General features: G+C 47.7%; 1 protein-coding gene across 1 annotated transcript; it reads left to right on the top strand.

Annotated features, from left to right (window-relative positions):
• Window positions 1-168: 168 nt before the first annotated feature.
• HAX1 (HCLS1 associated protein X-1) lies at window positions 169-18538 on the top strand. Its single transcript, XM_032949960.2, has 7 exons — window positions 169-515; window positions 6638-6930; window positions 8522-8754; window positions 10339-10405; window positions 11872-12035; window positions 16607-16685; window positions 16821-18538. Exons 1-7 carry the CDS (start codon window positions 436-438, stop codon window positions 16874-16876), a joined length of 972 nt encoding a protein of 323 aa, XP_032805851.1. The 5' UTR covers window positions 169-435; the 3' UTR covers window positions 16877-18538.
• Window positions 18539-20463: the final 1925 nt, after the last annotated feature.

The raw sequence follows: 20463 nt of genomic DNA on the forward strand, positions 1-20463 counted from the left end.
TCGCGTGACGTCACAACTTGAAGGTCTTCGAGCTCGCGTGATGTCATAGCTCGGAACCCCTTCGCGCTTGCGTGACGTCACACAGCTTGAAGGTCTTCGCGCTCGCGTGACGTCACGCTGCTGGAAAGCCTTTTTTTGTGCCTGCGTGCCCTCACACCGCCAAGCCTTGCGTGGCGTCATCCTTCTAGAACGTGCTGCGTGACGTCATTCGTCCGTTTCCTCTGTTTCGGGTCGCCACCGCCTCGCGTCTCCTCTTCCCCCCCCGCTCCCAACAAGAGCCGAGAGGCGCTCATTACAACGCTCGGCCGATAGGGCGGCAAGCCAACATACGGTGGAGCTCTTCCCACGCAGTTCAACTCCCAAACCCCCCCACCCCGATACCACCGCCTATCTCCAACCGAGTTCGACCCCGGGTTTGCGGGTTCCTCTGGGCCCATGAGCCTGCACGACCTCTTCCGGGGATTGTTCGGGCTCCGAGGCCATGGCGGTGGCGGCGGTGGGAGTCGCGGCCCCCAGTGAGTGCCAATATGCGTCCATAATCATCATCATAAAGTCATGTTTCACAGGACGGTGGTCAAATCCACTGCTGGATGAATGCTCCCACCCCCGCCTGACGTCCGCCCCACGCTGCGTCGTTCGTTAGGGTTGATCGCGAAAGCTAAGCAGGTTAAACAAGCGACGCGCAATCCGAGTTCAAATCCTGTTGTTGAGGGGGTTTACTCGCCCATAATCCATACGAGGTCGATTAAAAACACAGTAAAACATTGTGGGGAAGTCTACATTGGTTATCCCCTCTGGAAAGTCTTGTCCCCGCCACAGGAATGAGGAATTTCCATTACTGTCTGGGGAGCTCTACACGGGAGATGGACGATGAGGGTAGCCTATCACAATCTGTTACTTTCCACCTTCCTACATATACTCACCGCTTTGTACACTGACCAGCGTGGCGAAGTTTGGTCAAATAACACCCACGAACCGCACAGGCGTGAGAAGAAGGCTTTCATCCAGCAGTGGATTGGCACCAAGGTGTTAGGTGGCATGCACTGTATAACCATTACACGTGTCCGCGTTGTGCTATACTGCCTGATACAAATAACACCGACGGAGGGGGGGGGGGCTTTACACGTGTGCGTGGCACAGCTAAAACGACGTGGCCTAAAACGTGAAAGTGGACAAACGTTGAAAAGGCGACAACGTTGGAGCAAGGAAGAGCAAACTTAACCAATACATCACTATCTCTAAACAACCAACCACTCGGTACTGTAGTAACACTCTCACCTGAACCGTTACCAACTCGGCTAGCTAACCACTCATGCTCGCCCTTCCCCTACTCGTCAACCAGCCACGACTACTCGCCCTGCCAATCGCCTGGACGTTACTGGAGAAACCAGAGAAATATTATCTTGTTCACAAGCCCACTAAGTTATTAACTTGCCCACTGGCACCCGACCGCTAACCCTCCTGCCTCTGACCACTTAACCAGGGTTTTAACTTTTGGTTGACTTTTAAGAGTTGTCTATTGAATCGTTTTATGTAACCGTATGAAACCATCATTTCCATCATCGCTGCCAACTTGTATTTCGTCAGGACCTGAGCACCCCCAACCGAATTATGAATATAGAAGTAACCATAAGGCAGTACATGTGTAGTGGCATCCATGGAGACACACACACTAGAACTTGGATGCAACACGTTTATTACAACACCCCCGACAGCGTAACTACATAAACGTACGGGATAACGACATAGGTGGTAGTTATCTTCCACTAGTGACTAAACGACAACGGGCAACTACATAACCGGGTCAGGTCTGTAACGTACTGCCTGACCCACGATGCTGAACGTGACGACCGAAGACTGAATATCGAGGAGACTTAACACGGCGGGTTGATTCCAGAAAACAGCCTGGATCGGTGCTCGGGACTTCCCTTTTATGCCCCTGAGCGTGGCCTGGCCACGCCCCAGGCCACGCCCCCTTCTAGATCCTACTAGAAGGTTCTGGGCCTTATGTCACGTGTCCCTCTCGCCAACCCTTGCCCCCCCTCGCTACCCTCTGCTGGTCACGTGCCCTCTCGGGTTCACCCAAACTATCATGTCCCGAAGTGCCCTCTCTCTGGCCGTCACCAGAAGCATTGTCCCTCGGGCCCGCTTCTATGCCATACACTGGTGCCAGAGAGAAACGCTAACATGCACGGTGCCTTCCAATAGCTGGCGCTAGACGCCATTGTGACTCAATATACAGCCATACCTTGGTATACGACCGCTTTCGAATACGTCGAATTTGGTATACGTCGTGTTTTTGACGAAAAAAAATTCTTGGGATACGACGCGCTGGCTAGAACTTGTATGGGTCGGGATGAGTCACCGCGTACCCGCGTAGACCCCGTTCACGACTTAAACAAAGCGCCGCTCCTCAATCTGCCTGTAGATCTCGTTCAGTGCACAACCCCCTTGCTATAACTCTCTGTGAATTTTCACGTGTTTTTTGTCATTTTAACTCCTCTAAACAAGGTAAAGTGATGTTACATTTTATTTTTATTTCAATTTATTTTAATTTATGCATTTATTTTAATTTATTTATGCATTTTAGTAATAAGTAGTGTCTACATTATGTTATACAACCCCTTTAATGTATAATATGCCATATAAAATATAATTTCTTATACTCTGGAACGGATTATTTCCTTTCCCTTTATTTTTTATGGGAAAAATTCGTTTGGTATACGTCACTTTCGGTATAAGTTCTACCTTCTGAAACGAATTAACGATGTATAACGAGGTACCACTGTACATCACCACACATGTGCATACATATTTAGTTTGCTGCAACACATATAACGAGAGGTGGCGGCAGCTTGGGGAGACCTTTATTATCTCAGCTCATGATGATGTCTCTATTCGAGAAAGAGAAAAAAAACAGACTTGTATTGAGCATTCGAAGGATATTACTGTTGGCGGGTTCTTGACAGCACATCAAGGGCAGCTGTGTCACCGCAGCATTATTACCGACTGGACATAAACTCCCAAGGTGCCCTCTTGCACGTATAATGATAATACTGCAGTGCGCAGGCTTCGCCTGCCCCATATTCACCCGAATGTAATTACAACTCTGCACATCCTCATTAATCGTGTGTTTTTGTTAAACAGCGCTACAGCTCACGAAGTATGAAGTAGTGCAGTTTTAGTTAATCAGATGTCACAAACGACGCAGATTTGATACGAGATGGTGCTTGGACGTATGACCACAAAGACAAGATAGCAGACTGTTGGGGCACGTGCTGTTTTGCAAGCACCTATGAAGGCCGGAACGGCACACGAAGGCCAGCACCATGCCCGGCCGCCTTTATCTCCCCAGTGGTGACGTTTACACATCGCACCAGTTACTCGTTTGAGGCCGAGTCGAACTTGAGGAGGCCCTGGACCGGTTCAGATATTCGTTACTGGCGGTGGCAGAGAGCGGGAATCCAACTTGGGTCCGCATGGTTCGTAATGCAGCGCGCTAACCGCTACACTACCGCTCCCCGTGACTGACCACAGTAGCCTGTGGGTTGCTACGTGCTGTGAAGCAGAGGGCAATGTGTCAACTACCTGCACTGTGCTGCAACGAATACGCTCCCCGCCCACTTACCGCTGTGGTGAAGTATGGTCAAATCGCTCACACGGCGTGGGGAAAGGCCCTCGTCCAAAAGTGGATTGACGAAAGAGCCGTAGGTGTTAGTTACATCGTTGGGTGATATGAAGGACTCACCCACGGCAGTTTCTTTATAATTACAAGCTGTACATTCTATAATTGGTAAAGGGGTAAAAATGCAGCAGCCCTACAATTCTAGATTTAAAGTTTTCGTGACTGCAATGATCCATACTTTGTTTCTTTCGGTAAAGTCACGTAGGTAAAAATAAAAATAAAGTTAATCAAATCACGACGTTTCGGAGGCAACACAAGCCGTTGATGATGGAAGCTTGTGTTGCCTCCGAAACGTCGTGATTTGATTAACTTTATTTTTACCTACGTGACTTTACCGAAAGCCCTACAATTGCTTATTCTCGCCTACTGTGGGGGCAGAGAAGGACCTACACAGATAACCCCTTTTGCGGGTATTTGGCCTACTCTTCCCACGTCTGGCCAGACGGACACCGAGTGAAAGAGGCGGGATCATCCACAATTTAGCCCACCGCATATGACCTGCCGATTGACTTCACAGTATCGCTGTTTATGCTGCTGGGTGGACGGGGGCTGGGTGGGGGCCGGGAGGTGTTAAGAAATTGACCCCCATTTGAACTGCCGCGCCAGGCGATCGAACCGAACCCGTCGTTGGTCAATGGTGACACTCGACGTTTTATCAATAAGCCAACGGCACCGCAGAGTTGTCTTCACAGAGATGTGCGAGAAAAAAAGATATAAAATAAAAAACACATTTTTAAAAACACGCTTTAATGAAATGTACCGTACGAGTAATGGCAGAACTCCAGGAAGTGGCCTTGAAGCTTGCCATAACGTAAGGGGACCGTGGTCATTTACAGTCAACGTGAGTTGACAGTGGACAATTAGACCCAAGCCGAAACATAACATATAAAAAAGATTGTTTAAAAATATATGTTTTATTTTTAATGATAGAATATAGTATTGTTATCAGTATGACATAAGTATACCAAGTTTGCAGTCGAAACCACATTGGGAAGTGGGTTAAAATTGAGTTACAAGATTAGAGGATACGACAACAATAAAAGCGTGTAATAATGATAAACGCGTGTAATAATGATGAAAGCGTGTAATAATAAGCAGAATGGGCTTGGGGATGGGCCTTGCGGTTTTGTAAGTTCATGTCGATCCCACAACCAGGGAGCAGCAGCCACACGGGTTCTCCCCGATCGACGATGGACGCTAATGTTAGACCATGCCGCGCATAGTTTCCACGTTGGGGAAACGTTTTGAGTGTGCAATGTTATATATACCTCTTGGACACGCGTGGAATTAACCATTAGGTTTATAACTACCGTGTAATGAACAATTATCGTCATGTTACAAAAAAAATGTACGCATGTAAAACACGGTGGTAATTTTCTTCTTCGAAAAAACACCACCTTTAATGTAATTAAGTTCAGTATAGTGTGGGTTAACCTTCAACCTTAGCGTAGGTTGGGTATGCAAAGGAAATTTCATTTAACTTTGGGTGGGGGGGGGGAGAATGCGAAACGTGATCATGCCACGTGGTGGCGCTATGTGATTGACTTGAACTTATTTTTTCCTTCCCTTGCCTGTCTCGGCTCCAAGCGCCTTTTCACCACCACCACCACCACCATTTCTGTCAATGTGTGGCTTCCATCCTGATAGACTCGATGTTAAACCAATTGGGGGAGCCTGATGACACAAGGGTCAAAGTGATATCATTTGTTTGGTGATACTGCATTCGCAGTGGTGCAAAAGCAGAAAAAGTAAAAAAAGCAACGCATTTGTTAAAATAACGTCCTTCGAAGGAAAAATATGAGACAGTGGTTTCTCCGTTGAAACAAGTGTAAGACGGTCCTTATCTTATGTTTATAGCGCTTAGCGAGTCGTGGAAATTCCACATTCCTATTGCAAGTCAATGCATAGGACAACCTCTAGATTATTATCACCGTATTTTTTTTTTACATAGAAATACCCATTTTAGCTATAAGAGTGATGAACAGCTGAATCGATGCTCAACTGGGATTTTAATTAATCTGTAGCGTTTTGGGTGTGAGAACCACACGTTATAACTACTATTCCTTCAACTGGATAATGCGAAACACAGTATAATGATACAGCCCTTTGTCAATCCGCTTCTCAATGAAAGCCTCCCTCGCACTGCACTACAAACCCGGCGACTCGAGTTCGATTTGCCCTTACAATCAAAAACAGTGGCGAATATCTGAACTGATTATGGGCCTCCCCTAGGTCGACTCAGCTTTCAATCATTACCCGGTGTGGTGTCTAAACATCAGCAGCACGGAGGAGACAAAGGCTGCCGAACATGGTGCTTGCCACCCCCCACCCCATCGTGTGCCTTGCGCACCTTCATAGCTGCTCACTAACAGCACTTTACCCAACAGTCTGTTAAAGGCTATATGGGCGATCTTTGTTTTTGTTCATTATACAATACAGTGGCTAATAGCATAAACGAGGGATAGATGATCCTTATGGCGGTACCCCGGGGTACCAAATAATACAAAATGGCCGAGGCAATTAAATGTTTTATTTATGGGACACAATTTTTCTCCAGGGGTGTTACTTAACTCTGCGACCGGGGTACTAATCAATCCGAAATCGGTGCTACTCCGCGATGTCGAAACGCAGCGAGGACGATTCCGCTGAAACCCTGAACGCTCGTACGCACCACGGTGCATCGTGTACAGCTCGTCGAGATGAGTCGATTGCCGCATCGCCGACCATCAACAGACTAAAAATGACCGCATCACGGACATTATGCGAGAGCCGGGGTACTATGGTACCCCGGGGTACCACCATGAGGTTCAGATGTTACAAAATGTATTTGAAATGGGCAAACTGAAGCAACAGAAGAAACATTGCAAACCAATGTATAAGTTTAAGGAGAACAAACTTATAACTGTAAGAATGTCTACTTGTATCTTCCCCCTCCTCCCCCCACCACTTCAGGGACTTCGAGGGAAGTTTTTTCGGGGGTCCGTGGCGCGACGACGAAGATGACGATCACCACTTCGGCGGCTTTGGCCTCTTAGCAGATGACGACGAGAACGATGATTCATTCCCGCCCGGTTGGGGCGGGGCCAGAGAGGGCGACGGAAAGCGCTTCGGCTTCGGCCTGAGCGTTGGGCCGGAAGGGCTGTTCCGTTTCCATGACAACCTGGGCTTCGGGAACATCTTGCACGAGATGGAGCAGCTCTTCCAGAACATTGACAGCACGATCGCGCAGCCGCCGCGTCGCTTCGGTATGCCGCGGCCACAACCGTGCCGGCGCTAAGCCCCGTTGTGCACATCGGTGACCTTTACAAGGAACTTAACCATTTTTTTAATTGTGATACTGCGTTGGCAGTAGTGCACATGTAGAAATAAGCAGAAACTCAACATACATCTGTCAATAACGCTCCTCGCTCTAAAGCGGGAAAAATATATAATGGGCGACGTTTCGGCAACGGTCCTTTTCCGTCGCAGAGAGATCAACAAAATGATTGTTATCAAGACCTTCGCTCTGTGGAGCATCAGGCACTGTTATTCTAAGATAAAGCAATGGCAGGCTTGGCGTGGCATTGTTAACGGACCAGTCGGCAATGATTGCTGTGGTGTCACGTCGGGCTTTGTCCGGATTGATGCCCTCCCCTACCCTCTGGCCATGCACTCGCTCCATCAGGAAGCCCAGCCACATCATGTGATGTTACATTATCGCCCGATACTTATGTAGGATTGCTGAGACGCTTCAAGTGGTGGTTCGGAGATACTGTATCAGCAGTTCGAACGAATGGCAACTCTGTGGTCACTGTGTGTATCGCCTGGGAAAAAAATCGCAGTCAAACAATATCAAGATCATAGATTTGAGTCTCAGCTTCTGAGTCGAGGTCATGTATGAATAAGAATTCGGTGGTCTCAGCCTGGTCACTGATGATTACAAAAGAAGACTGAACATAAACATTAAAATGTGGCACTTATTTCAGTCCAGTCCAACCCTCTAGTTTAAAATTCCAGCATTTGATGTGAATCGAGCCATATATTAATTGTATTTGAGACCTGGTGGAGAAATATTGAAAGTGGGGTTTTTTTTGTCTCATAGGATCATCCTCTAATGTTGCTTTGTCTTGTGGGGATTCCCAAGAATAGTGCATTTTGTTTTGAACCTCGAAGTGAGAACTTTTAATTATGAGAAATATTTACCCCATGAGTACTGTTAAAATTGACAGAATGTCATCATTGTTTTAAATGTGTTACCTTGAATCTTGACTTAAAGCTTTCGCGACTCAGGAATTCATATTCTTTGGATCTTTCGGTAAAGTCACGTAGATAGGTTCAAAGAAAATAACAAAAAACTACGACATTTCGATCGCAACACAAGCGGTCGACCGCTTGTGTTTCGATCGAAACGTCGTAGTTTTTTTCTTTCGGTATTAGTCACGTAGATAGCTTCAAAGAAAATAGCAAAAAACTACGACGTTTCGATCGGAACACAAGCGGTCGACCGCTTGTGTTGCGATCGAAACCTCCTAGTTTAAAAAAAAAAAAATTATTTGAACCTATCTACGTGACTTTACCGAAAGACCCAAAGAATATGTGTTACCTCGGTTAAGTCGATTGCCTTTTAGTTGAACATTGTTTGCATGATATCAAAATAATGCTTATCCTTTTACTCTATTTTCCTTTGAGTCGGGCTTTTAGTGACACTTGAATTTGATTATCATGCACATGGATCGTAAGTGGGAATAATATATAAATACCCCAAAAAAATCCATCACTTATACACCAAAATAATGGTGTTGTAACAGAATTTGTGCCATCTTCCTATTTTCACGGTAGACCTGCCTTTGCTTCTAGGGCCTGATGACCAGCCGGGCCCGAAGGAAGGGCAGTCTCTCCGAGATTACATGCTCAAGAGCCCCGACGACGAACTTCGTGCCGGACCCCACACTCCCTCCCGTGGGGGGCTCCCGGGCAGAGGTGGGGGCCACAGCGGGGACCCGCGGCGTCCTCCCGAGGACAGCTCGCCGCCCAGCAACCGGGGATCGTTCGACGGGCTGCCAGCACATCCCTCCAGACCATTCGACTTGGTATTTGTTCGTTTGCAAATTTGTTTAAGTTCGTTCTGATTCTTCTGTACGTCGGTTGTGAAATGCCGCGGTGCAATTAATGGTGAGACTTTTTATTAGTTTTTTTTTTATATTAACTGTTTCACCCCCACAATGGTTTAGAACGTTTCCTTGCCCCGTTTGATCGTTAATAGTCACTGCCTGCATTTTTGTTTTTATATTTTATTTTATTTTAGATTTTTTTTGTTTACTGAGAATAACAAAAGCATGTCCAGCAAACATTAGGGTTTTTAAATTTTGTTATAATTCCTTTTGGAATCTCATTGTTTTCATTTGTTTAAACGCAAGCGTCCTGCTTCTTACAAGTATTATTTGGAGTGACTAGATTGTGTTTTGTGGTTGAATGCGGAATGCGCTTTGGTTGCTCGTGGGAAGACGGCGAGTTTGCATAAACCCGTGCGATTCTCCCATCGCTCGTCAATGCAAGATTGACTTGAAACAACAGTTTGACAAGACGAAATTCACGCTTAGGACGTGTGAAAAAAATATACATAAAGAGAGGGAGTGCTGAAAAGCCGTAGAGTTTAAAAACAAAACAAAAATCCCCCCCAAAAAAAGGATCAAAAACTTTGCCTGAACAATGTAGCGTTCCCTTTGGAATTCGATTCGTCACCATAAAAGTGGCGGGGCTGATGGAGATGGATATGGAAACCCGGCGCGTTTCGTTCTCGACGGGTGAAATCAACGAAACCGTCCTCGATTTATGTTTTGGCGGGCGAGCACCGCGGTAATTTACGACCGAGCCCGTGACATTTATTTATTTTGTGGGCACTCCAAACACCTCCCCTCTCGCCTCCCACCCACCACGTCCCTCCCTCTCTCTCTCACTTGGCCTTAATTTTGAATTAAAATGAGATCGCCGGTTGCGCGCGCTGCACGCTCGCCACCCTTTCGCTTACATTCCGGCCACGGCTGATTGCGACCCCGTTAATGTGTAACTGGGACTAAATCGCCTCAAAGTCACGGTCTGTAACTAGACCACTGATCTACAGCCCACAGTGCTTTTTTTTTGGTCGCCTTGCTGCTGTTTGCAGTGCGTTCTGTGCCCGTTGTTTCGTACAAAAGATCTAACGTTCAGGTTTTGTAACGTTTTATTTTATTTATATATGTACATTTTGGGTACAAGTGCTCAGTATGTCATAAGCCGTGATCGCATTTTTTCAAAATGCCATTTTGCAGTGTTTTTTTCAACTGAAAATGAGCTTGGTAAGATGCTTATTTGCAACAAATGTTTGTTATTTGCATTTTTGCACAAATATAGTGCTGTATTAAATCGCACTGTGCTATGAACCGCCAGCCAGAGTTCAATTCATGGCCACGGCTAACATCAGTGACGACTGATATCTGGACCAATCCTGGGCTCCTCCCTTTACCCCGTATTGACCAGCGTGGTGAAGTATGGTCAAACAACCCCCAACCCCCCGTGATAAACATGCCTTGGTGGCGCATCCATGCAGCAGTGGATTGACAAAAGTGCCGCACAACGATGTATTAATTATAAATCTATTTCTTGCTGGGCGCTTTGATTGTTCTTTTGTTTTTCAGTTTGATTTTTTTAGGAGAGGATTTTTCCAGCCACCCAAGCACCTTCCCGCAGCCAAAGAGGACCAGGGTAAGCCGCGGCCCGTGTCTCCGCTTGTGCGCGTGCGTGCGTGCGTACGCGCCGCTAGGAAGCACATTTTAACATACGTCTGCGTGCCACGCCGCACGTACGCCATTACAGAAACCACGTAACCACGCAAACGCAGAGAAAAACGCCCGCCGTGCCGCCAAAAGTAGCCTTAATGCCATCATTTTCTATAAACTCTCCCGTCACTGCGTGCACCCGCTGCTAATCCTGTGCACAGGTGTGTTTTTTTTATTTACGCTTGAATCATCCAGGAAGTTTTTAGAGCACTAATTAAAGTAATTTCGCCAAGCGTTCATTGCTGTACCAGGTGATCGCCCATTTTATATTGCACAGGCAATGCCACTGTGGTTTTCTCATTTGAACACAATTTGCGAGATTTCGGCTAAATATTGCTGGAGAGATGAAGCGTTTGTGTTCATTTAACAGCTGCACCATGCTTGATTTCGAATGTGCAAGTTGGTAGTCCATCCACTTGAAATAGCTAAATTACAACGCTGCAGTTTTTGCCTGCGTGATTGCGCATGTGAAGATCCGCAAAACCGCTATGCCTTGCGCTGGGCAGCAATTTTTACCGTGGGCTGTGCACAGTAAAAGTATGTGATGCATGAATCTGGCCTGTGTCTCCTCCACGTTCGTGCAGACTAAAAGAGGTTGTCTCTTTTTTTTTCGTGAACATCATCACTGAGTTGCAAATGTCACACTGCACGCATGGCACCTTACACCCCCCCCCCACAGCGACTGTATGAATTATGGTCACGATTCAAAACAATAAGATATTTTTTGTCATATTTTGTCAGGCCTCATTGGATGGTTTCTTGTTTCGTCTTGTTCCATTTGTACAGTTCTGTTGACTCCCATCAGCCTAAACGTAACTGTATAAAAAAGAATGTCCACACATTGTAAATAACCAATTCTCACAAGTGCAAGTCAGAGCATGTGTTGTGCGCGTAGTAATCACCTTTAATCGATGCATCGTTGTATGCCTACTGGACACACTGCACCCTGTCGTACAATGCCGACCTTAATAGGTGCTTGGCAACTCAACAAATCCAATTTTTTTTTTATTTTACGAAGTAAGGCCCACCTAAGTTATAAAGCTCTTTTTCAGAAGCGACCTGGCCACAAATGATAGCCCAACAAAGTGGCTTATCACGTGGAAATGTATAGCAGCCAAATACTCCAAACACGTGTTTCTAAATGTCGAGGGAAAACCGGAGGACCCGGAGAAAAATACACGCGACCACATGGAGAGCATCAAAACTCCAAATATACAGGCGTCAGGGTCGAGAACGAACCCACGACCTCCTGCACATCAGGCGAGGGATTTAACATCTCACCACCGCAGCGCCCCAACAGCACTTACCCCGGCTGTCTGTCACTAAGGTTTAACGTACAACATTTATCAAGCACGTGTGTGTGTGTGTGTGTGCGCGCGCGCGTTTGTCAAGATCTGGACTCGCGCGTGAAGTCCGAAGGGCTGGACTCTCTGCTGCGCCAACTACCGCCCAAATCCACCCCTGGGCCACGGTCCTCCCTCACCCCGGGCCACGCCCCCGGCGTCCACTCCTTCTTCAGCAGCATGTCGGTCTCCACAGTCACCATGCCCGACGGGGTGAGCGCCCGGCGCCATTTTCACTCCGCGTCGCGTCACATTTCGCTCCGCGTATCTCGCGCGTATGAGCGAGGGTGCCTGCTTTCGTGTGTACGCACGCGCACCAAAATTGCACCATCCTGCCTGGTTGAGATGCAATTTCTGCCGATGCCAGTCGTCATCAACTCCAGTCGGACGCACACGTTGACCTGGTCGTCCTATGCACTTAGATGAGAACCCCCACGGTTTTACAATGTCCAGCCAATCTACACATCGCCGGTCACTGTGAGTGGTTTTCACTGCCAGACAGTACTGCACTAAATTTAAAATGATAATGTTCTGTACAGCTTGCAAGGAACAACCGGAGCGCCTTCGTGCGAGAAGAATGCCTCAAATACCACATGTACTTATTATCCTTGTGTGTGCGTGCGTGCGTGAGAGATTTGTTCATTTGTCGAGGAGATGCGCACCAAATGTGCTGCTTGCGAGTCAACAAACCGTGGACCGTGTACAAATGTCCCTCGTAATTCCGCGGAAGTAAATATTTCCGCGTTGAGAGTCTTGTTTAAATTTCATTGCGCGACTCGATAGTTTTTCCAAGTAGCTTTTTTCCAAACAAGTGTCCAATCCATTGTATACAAGGCAGCCCTCACTTATCAGAAACGACGTCTGCCCCAAGTTTCTTGTTGATGTCCTTTGTCGCCGCGCATCCCATGTATGACTACAGAGTTATGGGGCTCTTACAATTCTAAACGTTATTAATTTATCTTCTTACAAAATCACATTTTTACCGTACTTATGAATTAGGTAGCACTGGTATTGTCACTGGTATGAAACTGATGTTTTAAGTTTTTTGCTGCCATATTATACCCTTAGAAACATTGCACTTATTGCTTTGCTTAAGCATTCACGGTATCTCAATATTTTTTTCATTTATTTATCCCGGAAATACTTACTGAACATCAATCGGGTTCTGCATGTGGATATATGGCCAATTCCAAACCATTTTCTTGACCGAATAGGACATTCACATATCTTTGGCAGGCCACACATTCACTTACACGCACAACAGCTACTTCTCTGTCATTGCAAAGAGGTCTTTTGTGGGGACAGAAAGTTACAGAGCTTGCCAAATTTAGAATCGCAGTGTTGCCAGGTCAAAAATGTTTCCCTCTCGTACCCGATTAGTGTGGCTAATATACCGTTGGTGATGAATAAGCATCGTTTGCAGGCTTTTTCAACATGATAGGCCTCATGTGTTAATTGGGTTGAATTAAACGAAGTTGCATGTGTCCACAGTCCCACAGGTTCCCCCACCCCTATATTAAACATTGTTTGGCTTCGTGTGCGAGGAAACTGGAGTGTCCAGAGAAAATTCTGGCCTTTGAGGTGACAACGTTTTTAAGGTCTGCACAGATAGGTTAAGAACACCGTTAACTCTACTGCCCAATCCCCAGGCCACCAAATCTATGCAAGCCACCAAACCCTTGGCAGAAAAAAGCGCTGGATCACAGGCGTGCGCCATCACGCCCGGTGGTAAATAGCGTGGCTCCCTCTGGCATGAAGCGTTGAAGAGTTGTTTACAATAAGAATTCGTGTCAAACGATGATTCATTGACAAAATCACAAATTACAATGAGATGAGAAGGAAGCGGATGTTTAAACTGGCACATCCTGACAATCCACATGTGCTTCGTTTCTCATACTGGCCTGTGGCATTGGAGCTGTTTCGTGCATATTTCCTTATTTCTGTTTACGTCCTGAGAGTAAAGTGTAGGAATTCTACTCATTGTGAGAATGAAAATGTGTAGATGTACTAAAGTCATAAAGCTAACCCTTTTTTTTCATATTTTTAGCTTGGGAAACGGTTATTTGGCAGGATTCCATCAGGTAATTGTGTAAAGTTATTTTTCGCTTGTTAACTTTTCATTTTAGTTTCCGTGAAGTGAATGAAATTAATTGGTAAATTATGCCGGATCCTTATTGCCTTCGCTTTCGTTCACTTAAAATTCAGGAAACATCGTGCCGATACGAAAAACAGAAAGCTGTGTTTATCGGTTTGTTTAGTTAGCGAGGCATTTGTTTAAATGGCTCAACGAGCGCAAGCCCGGACAGCGATTCCACTTCCTCCTCCTTGCCACGTGGTTGCAGTCACCGCACGGGTAGATCACTGCGCTCAAGTACCTGCCCCCTGTTCGTTTTACCGATGGTAATTTGCTTTTTATCGAACGAGAGAGGGCAAGGCAGCCGTGGAGATTTACATCGACCGCATTAACCCCACTCGGGTGCGACTTCTGCTCGTAGTGACGCTTCGCCCCGGCCCTTTAGCAACACGGCAAAGGGGTGGCAAAAGTTGTAATTTAAAGTCCTGACCGTGGGGTCGCGAGCGTATTGTCCCGGAGGACATAAAAGTAGACTCTTGCGGCATGCAGGCGGCACGGCGGACCCAGAACTGTGTTCCTTATGCAAACAGCCATAATATACGATATGCCCATGATTCATGGACAGTAGAAAGAGAGAGGGGGGGGGGGGAAACAAAGTGGAGGGCCTCCACTCCCTCTCCCTTTTTTTTTAAAAGGTAAAAAGGGACAAACGTAACTCACACATGGAGACCAAACGCGGTGGGCGGGCGTGAGCACTCGTTTAAAAGTCGTTTGCGTTCCCTCGTTAATCTAATGCGTGCGCTTGGGTGACGGGTTTATTGGGGGCCCGGACTCTGTAGGGGAGGCAGACATCTGGGCTTGTGATGGCCTTTGCAGGTTTTGGGTTTTCACAGGGAGAGAGATATAAGGGTGAAAAAGAGGCCTGATATGGCAGAGAAAGGAGAGGAGGAGGAGGAGGGGACCCCCTGATGATTTACGAGAGAGAAAATGCTTCGAACAAGTCTGCTCGGCTCATTTTTGTTGGTGGAAATTGAAGGAAAAGCTTTTACATTAGCTCAGCACCGTCCCAGTGTATCGTACACCGATGGGTGTGCGGCTGCCATTGCGCGCGGTAGAAGAAAAAAAAAACTAATTGTTCTATGCTGATGTATTGACTGGTTTGTTTTAGCTCGTACATAATGTGAAAACATTAAATCCTGTCTTATTCAGTCCGATCACGTTGGGGTAAACAAATCGTACTAATGGAGTTGCGCGTCATGCGTGACCTAACGCCGAAGATCCCTGAGTTTTGATCTTCCCCCGAAGCTCATGGTCCACCCTAAACCGCATCCGTACAAAGCATGGCAGATGCAGATACCTGATGCACAAATGGAAAACTCTCCAATGTGCGTTTGTGGTCATCCAGAACAGACCGTACAACATGTAACGATGCGGTACCCGATCCACAAATACAGCGGTACACTCCGCTGCTCCTGACGCGGCTATCCGGCTTGACCACCTGAACGTGAAATTGTAGTCGTTGCTCTGCGTCTACGTTAGCCGTACAAAAGAATAAGTCCTGTGCGCGTTTCGTCCGTTAAGAAGTTGCCGCCTGTCTACGTGGCGTTCTCTCTCTTGCCATCTCCCGTAACGTTTCGGTCTCCTGCATTCTGGCCCTCTCTCAAACACGCTCCGTCCTTCCGCCTCACTGCCTTTCATTTGGCTCTGCCTTCTACTTCATTACCAGGCCGTCAAAACTGCACCCCCCCCCTCCCTGCCTCCTCACCCCAAAAAAAGAAACGGCACTTAAGCCACGCTATAGTTTGAAAAAAATAGGTTTAACAACGCATGCTAGGATTTGAAAGATGGCAAGCACAGCAATTAAGTAGACTCGCCAGTTTTTTTTTTCCCTTTAACCGCACGGCTTTCACTGCTCACAAAGAATCGACCGTTTTAACCATTGCGTTACTGTTGAGCCTTTTTAATGATAAAAAAAGCATTCAATTTACTTGGATATCTTTCTTAAAAGGGGTTCCATGCTTTTCCCTTTTAGGCGTTGTTATGATGGTAATTTGAATGTAAAGCCCTTAACTCGTGTGTCTCTTCTTCTTGACTGATTGATATGAATGGCGACGTGTGTGTGTGTGTGCTCGCGTAAGTGTATGCATTTGTGAATGTCCGTCTTGCGGCTTCTTGTTTGTGTTAGAGCAGTGGTGATGTTATGGTTTAGAAAACAACTCGCTACAATCCCTGCCCAATAATAGTTGCATAGTGTTGAGATCACTTGCAAGACAGGGGCAGCCGGGCGTGCATGGTAGTATAGGCCCCAGTATTGTTTAGTGTTCCGTATTGGCCTAAATAGGTGATCGCTAACAACAGTTGGTTCGGATGCTCTGCCCTAAAATAGGCACCCGTGTGTGTGTTTGTGTGTTCTTTTGCACATCTATACATGTATGTAATTAACGTTCACTCGGCAGTGCAGCAAAGTCGATTGTTGTACTGTACTATGGTCCAACATCTCTGCCGCCCCCCCCTGCCTTCACCAATCTGCACTGACCAGCGCGGTGAACTGTGGTCAAATTACCCACAGAGAGACCCGCATGACGTGGGGGAGCTCCTTAATCCGATAGCGGATCACAACAAAAGCACTTGTAATCGTACAACTGTAAGCCGCGTTATGTAGCTGTTGGCGACGGATTTGCATGTTTTGTGGGCGCGTGTTAACCACCAGACGGTAGAGGAGCGCAAGACCATCATGGGAAGCGACGGGAAGAAGAGGACGGTTTTCAGGAGATACGACCCAAGGAGCGGTGAGACTTTTTCCCGCTCCTCTCGGCCGCTTCGTTTGCTTTGCGGGAATATGCCACAAAAGCCGCTGTCGCCGCCACGCCAATTGGCGCACCGCCACCGTTTGAATTCTAACGCCGTGTTTCCGTTTGCGACAGGGCGGGAGATGGAGCAGCGTGAGGAGGAGGTGGAGACGGGCCCTCTGCGGCGGTGACATCAGTGCCCAGGGCCCAGACCTCCGAACCCTTGGGTCGTATTTCTTGTTGTTTAAAGGAATCCTTGGACAGATGCTGCCACTGGTTGTCGTTGAGCCCTTGTTGTGTCAGTTCACTGCTGGATAAAGGCTTGGCTACGCCGCGTGAGTCACAGCCGTGGTGTGACCATACTTCACCATGCTGGTCAGTGCAGGTTACTCAGCACAGATGTTACCCACGGCTTTGGAATCAAACTTAGGTTGCCGGCTCGTGACAAATACTCGTACAATGTGAGTTTTTTTTTCTACTTTATTGTGCTAAGAAAAGTCTCGCTGAGTCTTATGTCTCATCCACGTGTACACACTCAAATTTAACGTAAGTAGAAACTCAGAAACACAATTGCTGTCCTGTCACCCGACAGCCACCTTCTGGCCATGTTGTTGTGTGTTGCACAACATCATCTCTGTGTGAGCCACCAACTCTTTGTAGATTGCTGCACCCAACAAAACCTCGTTCAGTAACAAGACTGGAGCAGTAGGTAACAACACCGACTGTATGATTCTTTGTGCGAGTTATATTTAATTTGCGTACGGAAATAATTGTACTGGTCGAGTGCTTCCATGGCCCCACCAAAATACACTACAACATTTTAATTTTACAATTATTTACAGCCCCCTCATCACTCTACCGCTGGATGTAGTCATCTCCACACCTTGTCGGTCATGGAGGTTGTTTGACTGTACTTCGCTTTGCTTGGTCAGTGCTGGGTGGCTAACAGGAGGCCACCCCAGACCAGTTGAGATGCCGCTTGCCGTAAATCGATCCAAGGTGGTACGGTTCATAGTACAGTGCAGCATCCACCGCGACACCGCCACAACTAAAAATGTCAACATTTTTACGTTAGTAACGCACAGTGTGTGTGCGCGCATGCGCAACCAACGAGCCAAATACAAAAACCGCCACCGCTTGCGCTTTTTGTGGCTACAAAAGATCGTGAAGCCTTGCCCTGACATCAGGTGGGGGGGGGGGGGTGGGTGGGGGGCGCTTTGCGTTAATGTCTTTGGGAGAGAAAACCGCTTTCAAATGCACGGACAACGCGTAGACCCCACTTCCCCGCCCCCTGCCTGCCTGCCTGCTGCCGCTCCTATACTCTCTCTTTATGGCTACTCTCTTTTTTTCTTCCCCTGCCCCCCCTTGGCAAAATGAACCCACTCTCTCCTCCTCTCCACACTCCTGTGGTTCCCACTCTACCCTCTTTCTATATCCTCCCTCCCGAACTCCGCCTTAAATAATCCCGGTAACGTGACAAGCTCGTAACTTCTCGGTAAAGTAAAAAAAAAGAAGAAAATTTTTATTTATGTTGCCAAGTCGGCATCAAAGAGTATTAGTTTAAATATTTATGTTTCAGCAAAGTTTAAAGAAAATAGATCCTGTTGTATTGCACCAGCGGCCAATAAATCTTTGTCATCGCCAGCCATTCTCCATCCGCTGCTGGCTTGAAAGTGTGCAGTCTCTCACCGGGTTGTGTGCCACAGCAATCCATCTTGTTCCAGCGTGGGTCCCAATGTCATCGCTCCATCTCTCCGACAAATAATTACCGATCCTCAGGGAGACTGTCTGCTTGCTGCTTGTGTTGTTTCTGCTGTGTAGTGGAAAAAAATAAAAATAAATAACTAAATGTACTGTGTGTACCCAGAAACGCCTCCCTTTTGAGTCTCGCGACCGTTTTGACGAGAGAATCGCTTGCGTGCTAGGTGAGTAATGCACAAACGTTCTGTGCAGAAGGATGCAAGAATCTGTTACTGGACTACCATGTCTCGGGCCAACTCCCAGCCGATGCCTACAGCGAGCTTCATGGTATTCCCAGACACGCTTTCTTGTGCCTACGGTACTGGCCAGGCTCAGAAACCTGCTCGGCTTCCAAGATACAACAAGATGGGCCACATCGCAGACAATTTGAGTATTAACAAGACCCCCCATTTTTATGTATATGCATAACTGATTTATGTACACATGGGGCTTCATCAGTGATGAAGCATGGTTGGCAAGTGGCCTGGTATAAGGAATGAAATGGGGGGGGGGGGGCGGGGACGAGTGCCCTATACAATGCCCCCACCTCTTCATAGCGGAACTATGCGCCCCAGGTGCAGTTGCACCGCCTGCACACTCGGGAGCTGTACCCATTGGATGGGAATGACGCTGGGTTGGGCCCTCGGCCAAATCCATCTCCGCAAGGACGGATGGATAATTCCGGGAGCAAAGGGGCGGAGGGGGGGGGGACTATTTTGGCCACCGATGCAGACGTGCCCCGACGGCTCTCGCAAGGCACCGGGCGTGAGTCGGTAGTAGTGCAGGGGATGGAGTTTAAATTGAATGATTCGAATCTAGTTTAAAATGTTACGTTCGTCGAGTGCCCTCACTCAAGGGACTTGACGTGGTTTAAAACACGGTGGAAATACACCCGAGTAAGATGTCAGTGGCGTGCTACAAGGATTGAGGAATGAGTGACGTGCGCGATCGAGGCGTACTTGGGGATCACAAAAGGGCTACAGGGGAGGGACGGGAAGGAGTGGAGGGGCGAGGGGAAGGAAGAGGAAGAGAATGGGCAACAGAGAAGAGGTAGACGCTGTGAGGGATGTATAATTGTATGTTTACAACTTTTTTTAAAATCCCAAATATTCTCAGCAAGCAGCCGTCTCGTGCGGTTCATCGCGGGTTGGGTGGACTCTACGCTCTATGTTATTTATATTTTTTAGAATGCATCTACCGCGTAAAGCGAGGGAAACCTGTATCTGCTGATGAGCGGTGGAGGAGGAATGGTAGGGAGTGGGGTCTGTAGGGGGGGGGGGTGGCGGCGTTGGGGGGGAAAGCAAAGAGGAGACGGCGGGCGGCAGACGGACGCCGCTTTAATTAAAGCGCTCGGCAATTAGCGCGGAGAGAAGGCCGGCCGCTGCCCGTACAGATCACGTTAAAGGTCTCCCAAGCGCGCCCGCCTCCGCCGAAAGGGATATTATGAGTGCGGGTCATTGCAGGGTACGCCGTGCTGTGCTCGGGCGGTGGGGCAACGGGGTTCGGGAGTAAAGGGAGGTGGGAGTGGAGCAGAAAGGAAGAGATGGGAGTTGGGGTAGAGCGTCTGATGACGCGGGGGTGCTGGGATCGGGGCCAGTCGTCCATGGTTTCCTGCAAAGGACTGTCACAGCAATTAAAGGCGCGCAGTGTAATCAGCTACGGGAGCTGTGGCAGGTCCGGCTTATAGCGGCGAAGCCCATGTAGGCCATCGCTTTTGGAGGCTAGGGTTGGTGGATCACGCAAATAGTTGCGCAACTCCCACCCCCGAACTCGCTTGGCTGCGGCGTGGTCAGGGGAAGTGACGAAGCAGTACAGCAAGTGGGTTCGTCAATCCGACTCTGCGGAACTTTGCAGAGTTGCCCCCGCCTTCGTTACGCATGGTTTCCCAAGGGTAGGCTTTACACCTCCAGTTTTACCTCCCACGCACCAAGCGGTGAAGTATGGTCAGATAACCCGGCCCCGTGACCCACACAGGGGAATGGGGAGGCCCTCGTTCAGCGGCGGTGGGATTCTCAAAGAGATCTGCCTGCACGTGTCC

The sequence above is a fragment of the Petromyzon marinus genome, chromosome 1 (assembly GCF_048934315.1).
Source record: "Petromyzon marinus isolate PM22_M1 ecotype Great Lakes invasive population chromosome 1, UKy_Petmar_22M1.pri1.0, whole genome shotgun sequence".
Lineage (NCBI taxonomy): Eukaryota > Metazoa > Chordata > Hyperoartia > Petromyzontiformes > Petromyzontidae > Petromyzon > Petromyzon marinus.